The 19,731-nt window shown below is 43.1% G+C and overlaps 1 protein-coding gene across 4 annotated transcripts in view; it reads right to left on the reverse strand.

Annotated features, from left to right (window-relative positions):
* The window catches only part of APP (amyloid beta precursor protein), a 213,164-nt gene that overhangs the window by 110,491 nt on the left and 82,942 nt on the right, over nt 1-19,731 (reverse strand). For all 4 annotated transcript variants that reach the window (XM_084531058.1, XM_084531057.1, XM_084531056.1 and 1 more), the window contains exons 4-5: nt 5,311-5,423; nt 4,014-4,207 (exon numbers count right to left, since the gene is read on the reverse strand). In XM_084531058.1, coding sequence (XP_084387184.1) covers nt 4,014-4,207; nt 5,311-5,423 — 307 coding nt within the window. The remainder of the gene's footprint in view (nt 1-4,013; nt 4,208-5,310; nt 5,424-19,731) is intronic.

The raw sequence follows: 19,731 nt of genomic DNA on the forward strand, positions 1-19,731 counted from the left end.
CTTTTGGATTATTTATTTTAGTTTAAAAAATCTACTCTATTAACTATCCTAAGGGCAGGTATGAACAAACCATAAAACTCTGCCTGGCAGAAGTTTATGAGGAATTGTAAACCAAGCCCTTACAATACACACTAATCCCCACAACATGACATTTAGAACACTCCCCAAATCATTAAATCAGGCTGAACATACATTAAATACGCTGAACAGACAAAGTTAATTTGGCCCAACCTGCCAAGGGAAAAACAATGAGAAAATTAAATCCTGTATTTTGGATCTTGAAAATAAATTCAGACAGTCTAGAAAAACAAGGCCTAATTGAAGCTAAGGAACTATCTTGTGCTTCTGAGCATGGGAATAATATCCTAAGGAAAAGCCTTCTACACACCCCTCAACAAGAGCCACACTGTCTCTCAGTTACCCTGATGTAACAGAGAGATAAATGACACCAGGTGGAAATTTCCTCCAGGTGGAAAGGAAAGCTTGGGAGGTCTCATATAAGGTGATGAGAAGGGGCATGTTTGAGACAGATATAGCCAGAAAACATGGAAGTTTTTAGCTCAACCCCCACTCCTGAAGATGTCTGGCCTTGGACATCAAGGATGCCAAAGCTCCTAACAAGTGTCCAGGTACGGGCAGGAGGCCATGAGGCTGCGCTGCGTCTCAAGGGCAGCCAGAGCTTTTAGGTCATTTGACTGAATTGTAGCTATAAATGGTGATCTCTGCAGCTTTACTGAAAGTCAGCACCTGCATCTGGCTGTCCCTCAGGCAGTCTTCAAGGTAAGTTTTAATTAAAGGTGTGGATAACAGCAAGGAACGCCACCACTGAAAACGCTTGTGACCTCTTAGTCAGAGTTGCACGCTATTTCAGGACAAGCACGATGTGACATCATTTCAAAAGCACGGGTGGATCCTGCCTTTTGGCCTCGCAAACTCAAGAGGGGTGGGCCACATCCTTCAGAGCAGCACACCCTCCGTCTTTTTCCCAAGCACTTCCAACAAGCAATGTCATGAGGCAAGCCGTGTCCTTTCCACTGGTGGTCAGAGGTGGGGTGGGACAAACGTCCACCTGTGACAATGCGGCAGCACAAAATGCCTCCACACACCCTGATGGCACAGGTTACAGACTGAGGAGCGAGAAATATGCAGTCCTGCAGCCCCGGTGATAGCAACAGGATGGTTTCTGCCCCAGTCGGAGGAGTGGGCCATGCTCTGGTGGACCACCTGCTGACTCCCAACACTGAAGACACCAAGATACCCATGGCAAAAGCATCCACAAGGCCCTACTTGTACGACAGAACCTAACCACACAGGTAGACCTTAAGGGAACAACAACAGAAAGGTAAACTGGAAGAAAGAGCTACTACTGAAGTACTCATGTACTACTGGGAACTGAGTTCTAGCCTGAAATCCTGACTTTTGGGTAGAAATGGAAAAACAAATCAGCCCAGTAAGAGCTGCTTCAGAAATGCTGTGGCACGCCAGCCACAAACCCAGGCCTGTGTAGAAGGCTTTGGATTGAAACAAACATTGTTTATATAAGATCACCCATTTAAGATTAAAAATACAAACTTAAGTGAACACTTCAAACGGAGTTACTTTAATAGCATAAAATACTGGGAATTTAGCACTGGAAAATAACCAGTAGGGAAATACTGGAAAATAAAGTAGGGACCTTTCACTTCCTTTCTCCCTCACAATCAGCTTAGGACTAAGGCATACATATATAGACACACACACAAACATGTTTATATATGTATGGCTATATATAAGTATACAAAAATATAGACCAAAAAAAATGAACTACCACCTACTGCTGCATGAGATTTATTTATTTTTTAATGACTAAATTTCAAGAGGATTTCTGGCTCCAATACACACAAATTGAATGCAGTTTGGAAGCTGAAGAAGCAGCAAGAAATATGAGTGAGTCAGTGTAAGGGAACTACAAATTGCTAGGCTCTTCATCTGCAGTTGAAGTACGACTGCCCCATAAAAGGATTCTGTCATTTTCTTTTTGCATGCATGTCTATGGGAGGGGAAGAAAAAGGTAAAAAAAGGGGGAAAAAAAGCAGTATTTACTTGGAATTTTGGAAATTGATTCAAATGCAATTCCAGTTCCTATTCATGGAGTATACAAAATACTGAAGTTATTCTTTAACTACTCTCTTCACAGATGAAACTGTTTCAAGAGGAACAAAACGGACTAGAATAGTAAAGTAAATATTCAGTGACAAACATGAAAAAAAAAAACAGAAATAAATGGTCTTTTAACCAAAACTTTTATATACACCCTTGTGTGCTCTTCTATTTAAAATATTTTAGGAATCTTTGAGCAGATACAAGAAAAATTATATATATATATATATTATAACTGTATACATTATATAGATAAATAAATCAGGTACTAGATAACAGATCTCATATAAGATTTATTTTATACATTTCTGTATCTGTCATACATATATGAGGGAAAAAGCAAGGGGGTATGAAATCTGCACTCATTTCTGACTCTAAGAGACTATTTTCCAATCAAAGGTTAAACAAAACACAGAGAGCTGACAGGGCAACAGTACAAAGGTTGGTTTACAAATCCCAACAAAAAGGTTATAAATTGCAACATTTTGACAACTGTTGGGAATATAAATCAGAAAACCCCCTAAACATGTCAAGACAGAAGACACAATGTTGCCTTATGTAGGTTTCTTAATCCAACAGCCCAGAGAATTTACTCATTTATGAGACAAAACCAGAAATAATAATTTTAATAGATTCAACTCATTCTGTTTTTCATGAAGAACTCTTCCCTGCCATACAAACAAATGCCTCATCAGGGAAGATTTAGATGCCCATCAAGGAGCTGTTCCTAACTTTTCGTTGTCTTAATGTCTTCTCTTTACACCTAACTACAACTACTGTCCTTCACCTCTACCCTGTTCCTGAACTTGTTTTCACCTGGGTTATTAAGAAAGTCTAAACTCACAAAATGTAGATCTATTAACTTTCTGCATTATTCACTTCATTTGGTCCCAGTTTATTTTCATGCTTCTCCTTGAAAATGCTTGTAATTTGTCTCAAATTTTGGATTTTGTATCACTATTTGCAAAAGACACAATATCATCACCTAAGAAGTGGTTCCTTTTCTTTCTAGCACAGTATGAAATGATCAAAGTCTAGGGAGCACAAACAAAATTTCAATGTAGACCTTGATTTTATGAAGAAAACCATCTTGAAATAGTGGTTTAAATTCAGTTGCAAGGACATAAAATTGTTCATTGCTCTCACAGCTGGTGCCTAAGGCACTCAATTGAGTGATATGAAAAGGACTTGACAGGACTGGACCGCTCAATCACAACAGTCACAACCCACATTTGGCTCAGAATTAGCCTGTGTGTGCAGGAGATGCTAAGGGCTAAAGATGAGTGTCCTATAGCCAAGTCCTTTTCCTGTCTAGGGCTGTCTTGCAAAGGAAACCTCCACACTCCATCTAGCTGTAGCATACTAATTAGTCTTATTGTCAAAGGCTAGACATCAAAACAGATTTTCTTTTGTGTCACACAAAAGAAATAGCAGAAAAATATTCTTATGGTAGTAAAGACACACATCTAACACCTAGAATAAATGAAAGCATTTCAAAACCTCCAACATTTGTCAAATGAGTATCTGCTGCAGTGCCCCCAGACTCCACAAGAAGCACCTTAGAGAAAAGTATTGGTCATTTAGAAGTCAAGAAATTATGTAATTAACCATTTTTGTTATAAATGCAGCAATACTTCTCACTGAGAAAAAAAAGATGAAGATGTAGAAAGTGCAAAAACTGCATTAGCAATAAGGTTTTATGTGGGGGGGGGGGAAGGGAATGAGGGAGGGAGGGAGGGAACACATGGTTTTTAACCATTCTAGCTGGAATTTCCATTACAAGCAGGACTTCAACAGTGAGATCTTTTAGACAAATTTTTGGCATCTCTTCTAAGATGATAATAGCAAGTTGAAGGGGAAAAAGCCACTCTTACCTTCCATCTGCATAGTCTGCATCTGCGCCTCCCCACCAGACATCTGAATCATCATCTTCAGCATCAGCTGAGTCAAGATTGTCACTTTCCTCTGCTAATGGGCAGCAAACGAACTCCACGCCGCGAAACTTGTCAATCCCACAGGGCAGCAGCATGCCATAGTCATGCAGATTCATACTCTTCTCACTACAGGACTACAGAAATTAAAATATATACATAAAAAAAAAATCTTAGTGATGGAGGAAGCTGGAAAAAAATGTCACAGTCCTCAAGAAAATGTAAGGGGCCACGTACAGCTTTGGGCAGTTGAACTTGGTGAACAGCATGATTTCTGAATTTTGAAACATGACTTAGCATGGTCACCTGTGCATTCACTACCTGCACTCTACGTAGCTCCCTGTCTGTGTCTGCATGACCATGGCAAGAAAGCAGCTCTTCCTTCCCCTGCCCTTTAGTCCTTGCCTTTATGGAAGGACTCCCCTCCTCCCACATACTTGGTGACTCTATATGCTCTTGCTCAAAATCTTCAGAGGATCTGCCTCAAAAACAGAAGACCCAAAGGTGGAACAATTATTTGTCTTCCTGAGGTGTTAATACTATGAAACAGCTCATTGTGAGACAGATCAACACTTAAAATTAGAATTTACATACATGAAAGCTGGTGCCTTAAACACTATTTTTAAGAGGGCAACAGGATGGTTCATAACCAGGCAGGTTGTGAATATCACCAGAGAAGGGTACTCCACATCCTCTCTGGGAAACCTGTTTCAGTGCTCTGTCACCCTCACAATAAAGATTTTCCTCATATTCAGCTGGAACTTCCTGTGTTTCAGGTTGTGCCCATTGCCTCTCGTCCAGTCTCTGGGCAACACCAAAAAGAGTCTGTCCCTGTTGTCTTAATGCCCTCCCTCAAGCTACTTTATATACATTAATAAGATCCCCTCTCGGCCTTCAAATCTTCTCTGGGCTAAACAGGCCCAGCTCTTCCACCCTTTACTCATAATGAGATGTTCCAGTCCCCTAAATGTCTTTGTAGCTCTCCGCTGGACTTGCTCCTGTAGTAGTTCTGTGTCCCTCTTGTACTGGGGAGCCCAGAACTGGACACAATGCTCCAGGTATGGCCTCACCAGGGCTGAGTAGAGGGGCAGGATCAGCTCCATCGACCTGCTGGCAACCCTCTTCTGAATGCACCCTAGCATACTCTTGGCCTTCTTGACCACAAGGGCACACTGCTGGCTCCTGGAATAGTGATACAGTTCTAAAAGAAGGTAGGAAATCTTAAGGCAGATTAACATACCTCTTTAGCAACAGTATGCCAGTGCAGGTGAGTTTCACACACATCCATTCTTTCCTGGTGAAGGAACTTGCACTTATCTGGTACCAGAAGGGCATCACTCACAAACTCGCCCACTGAAAGAAAAAGAAAAAAGAAAAAAAAGGTAATTATTTTGCTTCCTGAGCAGTGCAGTTTCTGAATGGTGCTTCCATTTCCATAATGCTCAAACTTTTGATTTGAAAGTAGCTCCTGCCTTTGATGCCAGAGATGTATTAGATTACGAAAACATTAGTCTAGCATAATACAGCAATTTCTACGTGCCCTCTGTGAAACGTGATAGACCCACTGAAGACGCATGTGGTGCAGCGTGAAGGCAGGAGATGGTGGGATCCAGCTTCTGGAAGGGGTCTGAAGTGCTTTGAAATACTAACAGCTTTTCCAGTACAAAATAAATCTGACATTAACACATTGCTTTAAATGATTCTAGAGCATTCCTATTTAACTACAGCACTAACTGTCCACATTTTTGTTGATGCAGCCTCTCACTTTATTGCAACCTCATTTCATCAGCCAGATGAATTCAGGTTAGCCAAGAAGGCCAGTGGAGCTCAGAAGCCAGGGAACATGATGGCTCATTGATTGCCTGCCTATCCGATCAGACTGAAGTGGGAAAAAAGGCCCTTTCCATGTACAGAACCAACCAAAGAAATTGTGGTACCTTCAGCAGCAGGACACACTATTGAAGTACATAATGCTCACAGCTTCGGCACTTATGGTTAAAAAGAAACCCAGCTAATAAACAACACGATTTATTAGACTAACATAACTAATCCTATACAAGTCTGGCATTGCAATTAAAGAACCCAACCCCCCTGAAAAATATTTTGAAAGGAAAAATTAGGGAATGCTTTCAAGAAGTTGATATGCGGAGCAGCCCCTGCATTGTGAAAGCGCATGACTCAGCTGGCATAAATTACCAGCTCCCCGAAGCACAATTGGCTGCGAGCTCCAAAAAACTACCGTAGGTTTTAAATGCCCAAACCAAGATGGCCCAGTGGCTGCCCACATACAATAATGAGTTAATGAATCGGAAGGAGATTGAGCGCAAGTTTTCTGTTCGGTAGAGGGTCATCTCGGGGAGCTGATGAAACAGCCCTCGAGGCTTACAATTACAAAGCCTGTTTTAAAAATAATCAACGCCCCATGCGCTGGGGGAAAGCACAGTTCAGCAAATATATGTATAGAGCTTTGCTAATCACCCCCACGAATATTTCACACAAAGTTCCCTGTTCTACTTCAGTGCTTTTGATCTCAGGTCTTTAAAAGCCAGTTGGTTAATTTACTTTTATTTTTTATTACCTTTACCGTTGCGGAACGTACTCTGTGGCTTGCCAATTATTAACAGAAATGCTTTCTAGAGGAGTCTAGAATCAGCTTGTAAAAATAACGAGTTAAAATACTTTCTGATAATCCGAAATACAGAATTTGCAGCTTTTGCTAAAAAAATCTCTGCTGCCAGTGGTATCCAACCTAAATCCTGCACTGCAATTTGAATAAATTTACACCTTGGTTTTAGCAGTAGTCTTCAAGTGGGGGACTATCCTGCCACACCCCCAAAATGACCCAGTTCACAGGAAAGGGCTGGTGCTTCCATTTAGCCAAGTGCCTGAGCATTATGTGAGCACATGAGTATTTTTCTCACAGAGTATGTCTGCTTTGCTCTCATAGGACATAACCCTTCATGGAGAACTGCACTTGCACAGTGCCGGCTGTTCAAGCATGTGGAACATTCAGAGCAGTCTTAACATTTCTACAAAATGATAAAAATCCTGTAAAATTGGCAAATATCATGAAGTTCATTTTACTCCAGCAAAATGGACTAGATTTTAGAAGCTATGCTTCTCATAATCCATTCACTTTAACACCCTATAGCGTTGTCAGAATATTGTTGTTGCAAAACTAGAAGCCAATTAATAGTATATAGCTCACTGCTCAAAAATAATCAGAGTCACAGAATGGTTTGGGTTGGAAGAGACCTTAGAGCCCATCCAGTCCCAACCCCCTGCCATGGGCAGGGACACCTCCCACCAGACCAGGTTGCCCAAAGCCCCATCCAGCCTGGCCTTGAACACCTCCAAGGATGGGGCATCCACAGTTTCTTTGGGCAGACACCTACATTCTCGGCAGAATTAGGTTACACCATTTCAGCAAAAGGAACAAACGTTGATGTATCACTCAGTTGCACACCTCAAAAATAGGGTGGAAAGCTATACATCAGAAGTTCTGGGTGGTGTCACTCAGAAACGCTGTCTGGGAACGTGCAATTTTAAAAAGTGTGATTTATTTAACATAGATTAATAAACTAAAGAAATATCAGACATTTTGACATAACTCAAAGTATGGAATTAGATTTGACTTCTATATACATAATATACATCTGCTTTACAAAATAGATCCCTTGAAAACAAGGTAACCACATCCTCATGGTAACCCAACTTCTCACTTCAAGTGAGGCTCCATTTTGCAACCGATTGCTGGGTCTCACAGAGATAAACAACTCACTGGAACAAGCCCCCCTTTTCAGAAGCAGCTGGGGAGAAGGGCAGTTGTTTAAACAGAAGACTCCATTATACAGAAGTATAATAAATTATTTAGACTTAGTTTGAGTAGCTGGGGAATTACCAATCACTTGCAACTTCACATGTGATTCCTGTTGCCCTCAGTTAATTGTTTTTTCATTGCAAATAAAATTAATTTCTGCCCATTATTTTTACACACAAAGATTACGTCTTGGCAACTTTTTTCATCCCTTTTATAATAATTTTCAGTAATAAACTGAAGTTTAAACACAAGGCTTTGCATTTTTGTTCTAGGTGGGTGGGTTTGTTGTTTTTTTGTTTGTTTGTTTGTTTGCTTATTTTAATAAATCCCTGCTCAAGTGGCAGCTTGATGAACTGAATGAAGTTCAGTTGGCAACTGAAACATTTATTTTGCCTGGGCTGGTCTAAGAGAAACACAGGTCTACCAGAAATAGCACTTTAAATACATTTGGCTTGTGGACAAGCTTCTTTTCTACCTGTGTTACTCCAGTACACATTTAACTTGCAGTGCTGCTGAATCATAAGCCTTTGGGGACTATTTTGCTGTTTTGAACAAGTCACCCACAGACTACTCAGGGGAAATAAACACATGAAGAGCGAGCAATCCCGTGCCTCTTAAGAGCGGGGGCCAATGTCAATGAGCTCTAAAAATACGGGGAAAAATGTAATACCTCCGTGCCCTGCTGCTGCTTCAAAACCAAGTGAAATCACCACCCATAACTACATCAAGCACAAAAGCAGACTCCAAAAAACCTTAAGACAAATGCTTGTCTCTTCCTCTTGCAAGAGAACACCAGTGTGAAGGGGTAACAGCAGCACAAGGCATGACCAAGCTGCTTCAGGGCCTTCACGTTTTGTTGACTGATGGAGCACCCCGGCCCCACACTGGTTTTCATTTCCACCATCACGTTCTGGGGTCACAGCGGGCTGTCCTCGGTACCCTGCTACCTGTGAGGCTGCCATGGGGCGAGCGTTTCCCCAGGCCGCAGCAGTGCCGTGAGCCCCGCCAGCCCCGCTGTCCCCTCGGTGTCCCCTCGTCCCCACCAGCCCCTCGCCCCATGGTCAGCTGCCAGGGGGCAAGCCACAGCTGAGACAATGGCAGAACGGTTGGCAAAGCTTACATTTCAATCCCTACCACAAAGGAGTGGTATTATCACCACTGCTGGCACACTGCTGTGGTTGGGCTTGCATTTATCTACCCGTGTTTTTGTGTTTTTTATCCCTCTGCCTTTTTCAAGGTCTCCTGTATTTTGATTCCAGCCCTACACCTGCGGTCTGCTGAGGTAACTGTAATAATAAAACATGATGGCACAACTTGTCTTCTGATGAGTTCATAAATCATGGAGCTTCCTCAAAGTAATCCAAGAGGCACACACAAGAAGCACTTGTTCGGCAGTAGGTGCTTACCTACTAGGTGCAGGGAAGCTCTGAAGAGAACCAGGGGGCTTCGCCTTCTGAGTCCCTGACCCTCCTGGAGCAAACAGCCCTGATGGGGAGTTCTGGGATGAGATCAAGTTACCACGTTGAAAACAAACGAGTAAAAGAAGCCCACAAAAAACCTTGTACCTACAATTCATTCAGTCAAGGGCTCTTTTGAGACTAAGCTGCTTGCTCCCAACTCAAACCTATGCCTCTTACCAGCTATGTGTAAGTCACGGTATTCACTTAGGAGCTAAATGTCCCTGTAAGACAAATCGTGCCAGCGTAGTAAGTCACAGCTTAATTTCATTTCACAACTCTCATTTCATTAATCCCTTTCCCAATGCCCATTTCTTCATTACTTTTGCAGCAGACTTCTTCACACTGCCACATCCTGGCGTATCCATCCCAGGGTGGGGGCAGCTCACGTCTTTCAAAGACAGCTTTGCCACAGACCACAGGTTGCAGCCACAGGTTACAATGCCACATTTTACTACCGAATAATTCCCGTTCAGCCAGGCATGCTCTGTTCTCTGAAAACCTGGAACAACAACAGATTTTGTGCTGCAAGACCTGAAGTTATGGTTCAGAAATACACTTTTCAATGCTGCAAAGACTGAGAACATTAAGATTCAAACTCTAACAAAAGAATTAGGATTATAGTGAAGGCCATCTGATCACAGCCTTTTAAATCTTCTTTACAAAGAAAAAGTCTCAGCAAGTGAGCACGCTCGTAAGAACATGATTGGCCTATGCTTTAATGGCAGATATGTTATAATAAATATATATCTCAAAATATAGTCATAATAACTCAAAATAAAAATACTGTATTCTGTGTGAGACATGGCCCTGATCAGCAAATTTTCCATCCACCGCATGAAACAGATGGGATGTGAGGAGCCATCCAACACTGCACAAAGGGAGCAAAGATAAGATGAGCAAGGTAATGAAACCAAACCTTATGATGAAACCAAACACCTGTTAGCAGATGGTTGGCATCTCAACCGAAAAATAAGTATGTTCAAATTATGTTCAGAGGAGTACTTTCAAACAAAGCTTGTGCTAAATATTGCATGAGAATGCACCGCAAATGATGATGCTCCAGGACTCATGGCTTCATTTGTAGTGTCACCAATGAGAACAAAGCTGTGCTGAAATGAATTAACTTGTAAGTGCCTGAGCCTACACACTTGAGAACGTGGGGAGAAATGTGTCCTCTTGCTATGCTTTCACACGGATTATACCAAGCAGTCGCATGCCAGGACACTGGCAGCAAGCAGCAGAGCCACCCCTGCCCAACCCAACCCCAAGGGCTCTTATAGGTGCAGCAGCTCAGCTTTGCTGCCTCTTGTGCCTACCCTGGGTACATTTATTTAAGCAGCTGTGTCACTTCAGGTGCCCCTATTAAGGGAAACAAAGGAAAGCACCAAATGTGAAGTGTTACTCACAGGATGATTTACTTCAAAAATCCATCTTGTTTTTCAGCTAAATGATTGAGTAAGTACAATTATTTAGAAATGTACTGAACAAGTTCCAGTGTTCAAGGTTTCACAGCCAGCACCCACAGATGAAGAGGGAGAGGCTGGTCTGATCCAGGGGGGTGATGCTGTACCCCATCCCTGGGGATGATGCCAGCCTTGGTCCATGGTGCAGCTTTCCTCTCACTCTGGCACAAGCTGCATTCAGCCAGACTGTGAAAGACCTTCAAGCTGCCTTAAATGATTTTAACAGCCCATAGTAAACCAGGGCTTCAGAGATTTCTCCAATTTCAAATTTAATTTAAAATGGAAGTGAAAGAGAAGCAGTGTTTAGGAAATACATAAAAACCCAGGTGTAGGTATATGAAAGATAATTCAACCTATGCTATTACTACCAATATTAATACCTGTACCCAGTGTGGCATTAAATACCACCCTACTCCATTTCCTTCCCCGGTAACTTGTAAACCATTTAGAGCAGCATCAGCCAGGGCTGAAAACACAGGACAGCCGCCAGCAAAGGACAGGCTGTGAAGGAGCTGGCCTGCAACTGTGCATACACAGCAACAAATACTCCCTACGCCAGCAACTCAAGCACACCACCTCTGCTACTTGCAACGTTTGTCTACTTACTGGGGTACAAAAGGTAAGGATTTCTGATGAACAAAGCTCTTTTATTAGAGGAGAAACTTCGTGGTAGTTGTAGCTGTACTACACCTTAACGTTTCGATGCTCTCAAAACAATTTGTGAAAAGTTCATTGTTGTGATTTTCAGAGCACTGCGATGGCACACGATTTATGACCATGCTGGAGACACGAGATCGAGGCAGTGGAAGACCCGCTGTAATGAAGGCATTGACATCTCAATTCTCACACCAGCAACCAAACAAGGGGTCCTAGCCCTGGTGTACCACGTGCTCTTCCATGATTTTTGTAAAGTCCAAATACCTTACTTGAAATTCTGGAGTCAAAGGGCTAAGATATTTCAGGTACCATCCATTAAAGTGCATTTGTCCAGATGAAATAATGAACCACATAACAAGAGCTGTACCTGGAAGTCATTCACAGTGTTTATTATGCCTCCATTTTTGTAAGGTTCCATACATGAAAAGGGTTATTCTCTAATCTTCTTCCTCGGCAACTCTTTGATCATAGGCATAAATGGAATTTCTGCTCACTTAGCTACTTTTTTTTTTGCCTGAATGCATTTTTTGATGAAATTGGCTTACTTACTGGACAGAATGCAAGCAGCATACATATTTTAATGCATTATGCCAATAATAGATACATTTGTTTACATGCAAGAAGATTCAAATACAAGTCATGACATGCTCTGGCATCTTTACAGACAAAGTGTATAAACATTCTTTCAAAATCTGCAGCACCTCAATGGTTCATTGAAGCATTAACTCCATTTACTTCTCTATTCTTTCTTCTGCTCTCCCCCACCTTCGTGCAAAAGTAATTCTGGAAGCCCAGTGAGATGCCTTTTCTGTCCCTCTCTTGCTCGTTAATGCAATGTGGCAGAACTGTGCCAGTGCCCATTACCCCAGCATCACGGGTAGTATCACATGCTGGGATTCCTCCTCCTAATCCCTGAAGGGCCCACAAAGTTAAAAACAAACAAAACCCATCAGAAGCTGTTAACAGCATGCCCAGCAGCAAAGGTCACACCAAAAAGGCCACCCCAAAAAGGTCACCCCAAATATCTGAAGGGTTCTCCCTTCGGTTTCTGGGGACCAACCACTCAGATTAGCAAATTTTCTTGGTCTGCACCACAGATCAAGACACAGCCTCTCCCATACTGAGAAACAGTCCCAAAAAATTGGCTGCAAAGTCATGCTCAGGAGGTTGAGAAATTTCAGGACTGAGTTGTTCTTTCCAGATCCTCAGTGCACTGATCACATCTCAAAGCTTCTGCCACAAATGCGAGAGTGTTTGTTGCAGTGATACCTCTCTCCCCCACAGCTCAATAACACTACTGAATTTCCTAAAAATACTTACGGAACTGCAGGAATAACAAAAACTCTGGATACGTCAATCTGGATAGCTCGTCTCCATCCTGCCTCAGCCACAAAGCTCCTATGTGATGCTGTGCAAGCAAAAATCTTTTCACCTCCTCCCACAGCACCCTTAATTGCTTCGTATTTCCCTCCCCTCCGTTCCTCTCCCCTCTGTTCTCTGCGGTCCTGATAGAATTTGCTTTCCCTGTTGCCTCCTTAACAGGCAATCAGACCTGCTTTTTTACTTTTCTCTCCATTATCACAGTAGTCCTGCTTGACAAACCTATAATAAGACATGGCCGATTGCTCTGGAGGGCTGGTGAACGCCTGGTAGATTGAAGCCCAGCTGTTTACAGTGTAAAAAAGATGATGAAGTGAAAGATGACACCTGTGGGTGGCTGCTGCCTTTCTTTCTTTATTTTTTAAGGGATTCCAAGTCTCATCCGAAACTGACAACGGTACGTCTAGCCAAAACAGATCTTCCACGGAGATACAGAAACAGAAGGCAATGAAAAGCTGCGAGGTGCTGGGAACCAAGGCCAGCTAGAAGTCTTCTCGATTCTGCACATGGCAGGACAGAAGGAACTAATGGACTCCTCTGACAGGAAGACACAATCAGTGAAGAGTTTACTGGAAATCCCCAGATCTACACACACAGGTCAGCAGAATTCACAAAAGGGAAAAAAGAAAACAGAAGGGAAAAAAGGAAAAAAAAACAGCACTGGAAAATTATCAGGAATATATCTGAAGCGTGAAAGGAGTAATGAGACCATTTTGTGAAGATTTAGTAAGATTTTATAAAGATTCCACACGCAGCCCCTTGTGAAAGTGACAGTTTTTGAAGCAGCCTGGACCGCAACCAAGTTAGTAGAAAAATTGGGAGAGCAAATTGCATGGTGGTAGCTTCAAAGATAACAGCGCTTTTAGACCACAAGACAGTACGTGCGCTCAGGCCACTTACACAGCGCTGTCTGGAAGATGCAGTTACGTGCCTGCCATCACGGGCCTGCTGCCATTTTTTCTGAGAAGCATCCCGTCCCTGCCCCTGCACAGCTTTTTACAGCAAGCTTTGGTGGAAGAAAGACAGTAACATTATTCCTCAAAGCACTGACCGCCTCAGCCCTGAAGGGAAGTACAAGGGGCATAAGAGAAGAGCATCTTCACCTTCTGTGCCCCCAAAAGTTGCTGTGGAAAACAAGACCATAGCAATCTGAAGCATTTTATTTGCAAATATTTCTTCTGCTTTCAAATAGCTGACTCCTTTTTTTCCACACTAAAGCACACATATCCCTGGTCAAGCGGGTAGTGTTGAAATACAATGTGTGGCGGATTGGGTTGCAAGAAGTGGAAAAGGAAAGGGAATGAACTGCACCTTGTATGCCGAAGGTACACACCGCCTACTACCAGAATGGTATAGCAGGAAAGACTCCAAGAATTTGGTGACGCCTCACGTCTCTTACCAAAGTAAAATTCCCTGCTCCTATCCTGCTTTTTGTGACAACGCTGTATACAGAGCAATTCTCCATCACCCAGTGTTTAAATCCATTTACATGAAGGCCTTTTGCTCTCCACATCTTCTTTTCCCAGTGCCTGGCTAATGGAAGCCCTCATGAAGCACTTCCTGGTCCTCAGACAGTAGCCACTGAGTCAACCTGGTAAAATATGAAATAAACCTCTACAGAAAACCTCAAGTATTTGAGGAACTGGTTGAAACAAAGCTTTTCTTCTTCACGGGGCACATTTCCTACACTCTTTCACCTGGGGTTGAAGAAACAACATTTATCTGGATTTCCTAACCCAGGAAGGCTCAGGAGAAAACAGGAAGGCTATGCTGGCCTCAGCAAGCACGTGGGTGCTGCACGTGTTCTTGGTAAAGGACTGCCTATCACTGCGAGGACCACTTCATTCAGGACAGAAAAGGGATGAGGCACAGCCTAACCAATTTCTACAGGAGAATCAACTGTCCAGTCTTGAGACACTGGTAATGGGAAAAAAAATCAGAGATACTGAATAAAAAGCCTGAGGTGGAGATAATTATTTTTTAAAAACTTCATTTTCAGGCTTTAAGTTGTTTTTGTTTTTCTGTTTCCAGTAGGTCTGAAAATTTTAATTGCCTCCTGCCTTGTAATCTTCTAGCTGTTCTGAGGTTCCCTTTATTCCCTGTAGTCACGTGAATAAATCCTCTCATAATTATGCACCTCCCTCAGCACTGATGATCTCCCTCCCCTACGTTCTGCTCACATCACCACTCGATGGGACATCCAGTAAGAGAGCACGGCATGGGTCAATCTCCGACCAAACACCGAAAACCCCTACAGGGTGAGAAGCTGCTTGTGGCAAACAAGTACAGGTAGCTCCCAGGCCCTTGTCAAGGGCCACTGGTTCCCAGGGCAGGTGGCAGAAGCCAGCAGAGCGGCTCAAGACACCACCGGCCATGTCTCCCTTCAGCTGGTTCTCTGCTACCAAGGGTACCACACGTCCCATCCAGACAAGAGCCGGCGTGGCCATGCCAGGGTGAGGAGCTTGGACACAGCGATGGAGAGAAGAAAGATGAGGGCAGCTGAGGAGGCGTGATCTCCTTGTGACACAGGTTGTTCAGTCTGGAGAAGAGCAGGCTCAGGGGAGACCTCATTGCTCTCTACAACTACCTGGAAGGAACTACCTGTGGGGAGCTGGGGGTTGGCCTCTTCTCACAGATAACTAGTGATAGGACTAGAGGGAATGGCCTCAAGTTGTGCCAGGGGAGGTTCAGGTTAGAAATGAGGAGACATTTCTTCTCAGAAAGAGCAGTCAGGCACTGGGACGGGCTGCCCAGGGTGGTGGTGGCGTCACCGTCCCTGGGGGTGTTCAAGGAGAGGCTGGACGTGGTGCTAAGGGACATGGGTTAGTGGGTGACATTGGTGGCAGAGTGATGGCTAGACCAGATGATCTTGAAGGTCTTTTCCAACCTTAATGATTCTGTGATTCTGATACTACGTCAGGGTTGGCACATGGCCTTCCTAAATACTTTTTAGTTTACAGTAGGATTTTAGCTTCGGTGTGCGTGCTGGACCTCTCCAGAGCTCTCTCTTGCACCGCAGCATTTTCCCATCTGCACGGACATTTATCAACAGCCAGCCATCACTGGTCAGGCAACACAAGGAGAAATCGCCCCTGTTCAGTTGTGACTGCTTTCAACCCCTACATTAAATACCCACGCGATGTAGGAAAGCCCTGTGAGCCACTCCCAGGCTTATTCAAGGCAACACTCGCTCTTCGTTGTATTCAGCAGCATTACAGTGAAGTTGGTTTTTGAAAATATCCAAGAAAAGAACAAAAGCTAGCAGCTTTAAAAAAAAATAAAAAACTTTTGTGAAATGATTATAAAAATTGCATACGCTGATTCAATAAATGAAAATGATTGATACCGCAGGACCTATGTTAATGATCTTTCTCACATGCGAGTATCAAATAAAACTTCGTGATATTTCTCAAGAGCGAATACATTCCAAATCTGAAGAAATCACATCTTCGTGAACCTCATTTTTCCCCCGGCTGCCTTCAGGTTTCTCCAAGCAATAGTATGGCTGAATTTCAAAACAGATTATACTTTATAAATGCTGCTGAATACATGAATTTTAACAGCCTAGCCATTAACACCACACTCTGCTGCTGCCGAGACGCATGACAAGCTGAACGGCGCTTGTTACCAGCCCCGCTCCCTCTCTCGCAGCAGGCAGCAGACATGTTTTGCAGCAAGATCTGTGAGTGCAGATCTCCAAGCAGTTTAAAATTTTGTGTCTCCCTTCTGGTTGAAGTGACACTTACCACACTTCATTACATAAGAGCTACTTGAAAAATGGGCTCTGAATCGGAAACAGCATACTGTAAGAGGTAATTAGATTAATTAATTTACTAATGCATTACTTATTCATACCAGTGATTGGCTGAAGACAGCAGTCAAATGGTAAGATGGCACAGAGACAGGATGCTTGGAAACAATTCCATACTGCTGGGGACCAGTAATCCCACCGTGCTTGCCTTTATCATATGTTTAAATGTTTCTTGTGGGCAATTCTTAGTAATTTGGGTAAAGCCGGTATTAGGAGCAAGAGAAGGCCACACCAGTCATTGATGTCTGTAAGGGGTAATGACCGTAAGCATATAGATAGGTGGAAAGAATTGAAGTGTTACTATATAGCTTTACGTCTTGGTCACCAGAAGCTATTTCAAATGCTAGTATTCCAGTGAGAAACCAGACTCCAAAGAAGGAAACATTTGCTGAAGCAAGATTTCAGTTTTTTGTTTTCCTTCCCAAACACCTTTGTACTGCATGTTTCATTGTAAAATTCAGATTCTTTTTTCTTCAGCAGTCATTTAATTCGGTTGTTGCTCTCGCTCTCTTCTGGCGAAGAACAGAAACCGCTATAAAATCAAGTCAGACTGTAATTGTTTCTGCAACAGCATCTTGTGCAAAGGTTCTGATGACTGAATAAATAACTGCATTAAGCAGCAGTTGAAGACCAACTTAGCAGAAATACCTTGATGATTATTAACAGCCTAAGCAATCACTTCCCATAACACCACTGAGCCCTGAATATTTTATTTGCTGAGACCAAACTTCCATTCAAATTGTCATTGCCTGTGGGCAAAGACTTCACTGTGTTACCAATGACCTGGGAAAACAAGAAACCACTTTCCGGCTTTGCAAAGTTTACAGGTAAGCAGAGTATCAACTACGTGCCAAAATGTGTTTTTGCTATATTCATAGCAAAGCATGCACTCATCTTGCAGTAAGGGCAGCAGCGTGGTCTGGCAATCCATCCACAGGGTGACTGGGATGTGACAGCTTGGGACAAGGAGCAGAGCCAGAGCCAACCCAAGTACGGTAATTCAAGGAAGCTAAAGATAAGTAGACAGGTTAGACTAAATGCAGCATTATAGTTCTGTATTCAGTACAGATCTGATTTTTTTTATACTGTATTTATAAAACACTAATTATAAGCAATGGGCAACTGATAAACGTTGTTGTTACATGCAAGGACAGTTCTAAATGGTTTTGAGTATTATGGCAATACAACATAGAAAACCTCCCTGAAACTTCTCTACAGCTCATATATTGGTTCTCCAAAGAAAGTCTTAATGGTCAGAAACTTCAAGTTGGTTGATTGATTCATAAACCAGATTCTCATACAGGATTCAAAGCAAAAATTGAACGATGAATGACTGACAGAGATTTCATGGATCACGGGTCACAATCCAGAGGATTACAGGCCAGTCCATTTCACTTCAGTCTCATAGAAACTCATGGAGCAAGTACCCCCGAATGCCATTTCTGAGCACAGGGAGATGATGATGATGATTTGCAATAGCCAAAACAGACTTAACAAAGATCAGTCATGCTTGATCAACCTGACTCACCTTCTAGGATGAAATGGCATGATTGGTAAGTAAGAAAAAAAGGCAGTAGATACTGTCTACTCTATTTTTAGCACAGATTTCAATGCCATTTCCCTTTTGCAACACCTCTGTATCCAAGTTGAGATGTTAGGGTTTGGGAGGATGGACTACTAACTGGGTGAAGAACTGACTGTAGCCAAGCTCAATGGACAGCGAGTGGTTCATGATTGTACTTCACCTGAAAGGAAATAACAAGGAGAATACCACAGAGATCTATCTTGGCACCTCTTTTGTTTAACGTCTCTGTCAATGATATGGGGGGCGGGGAGGGTAGTCAACATGCTTGCAGGCAGAGCTGCCACTCAGAGGGACCTAGACAGGCTGGAGCAATGAACTGACAAAGACCTCATAAAATTCAACAGACAAGTGCCTGGCCCTGCCCCTGGGAAGAAAAAAGCCCTGGCAATGATACAGGCTGGAGAGGGGCCAACTGGAGAACAGCTCTGCAGAAAAGGCTCAGATGGGCAACAGCAAGCTCGCAGTATGTCCTGACAGCAAAGACGGCCAATGGTGTCCCAGGCTGTATGAAGAAAAGCACGTACAGTAGACTGAGGGAAGCGATTAACCTCTTCTACTTTGCCACTGATTAGACTGCGTCCAGAATACTGCGTCCAGCTTTGGGCATACAAGAAAGACAGCGATGAGCTGGAATGAGTTCAGCAGAGGGTCACTGAGACGGCTGAGGGGGGCTGGAGAACTGGCCTGTGAGGAGAGACTGAGGGAGCAGAGCTTGCTTCAGCCCAGAGAAGAAACAGCTTCAGGGCAGCTACCGCCTGCCTGCTTGCACCAGCGGGGACATCACCAAGACACCAGTGGGAGCTGCTTCGCAGGGGGTACTGCAGGAAGAGTCAGCAGCTGTAGTTTGAGACAGGAGACCTTCTTAGTGGATATAAGGACACAGAAGTCACAGGGATAATTAAGCAGAGGGAAAAACCTGTCACAAATCCATAACAAAGCACTATACAAGATACGATGAAGAAAAAAAAAAAAAAACTCTATCCCAGACAAAACAGCACAAGCAGCCAAGAGCTGTTGTTGTACAACACTGTCCTCAGAGGTTTTCAAGACCAGGCTAGACAAAGCCCTGAGTAGCCTGGTAAAATTCGGTATCAGCTCTGCCTTGAGCAGCAGGTTGGACTCCAAAGGTCCTTTCCTGTCTGAGTGCCGAACAGTCCTGTCCATTTGTTTTGTATGGGGAGGCGGAAAAGACTTCAGGGATATGGATAAGGTTTGTACGTTTTTATCTATCCCACAGAAGGGTAAACGATGGCTTAGCCAACTTCATGGACAGACAAAACACGACAGTCACACTGTCAACATCACACACTTCAGTCACATGTTCCTGGGAGAGGCTTCTTGCGCCACTTTATTAGCTCATTACCTTGGCTAACAAGGAAGACAATACGTTACTTTAGAAAAATCCCCTATCTTACCAGGTATACAAACTTTTGGATCAGCTCCAAATGTTAGAAAAGTAGTTGTAAAAAAAAAAAAAAAAATGCA

The sequence above is a fragment of the Aythya ferina genome (assembly GCF_964211825.1).
Source record: "Aythya ferina genome assembly, chromosome: 1".
In the NCBI taxonomy this organism is placed as follows: Eukaryota; Metazoa; Chordata; class Aves; order Anseriformes; family Anatidae; genus Aythya; species Aythya ferina.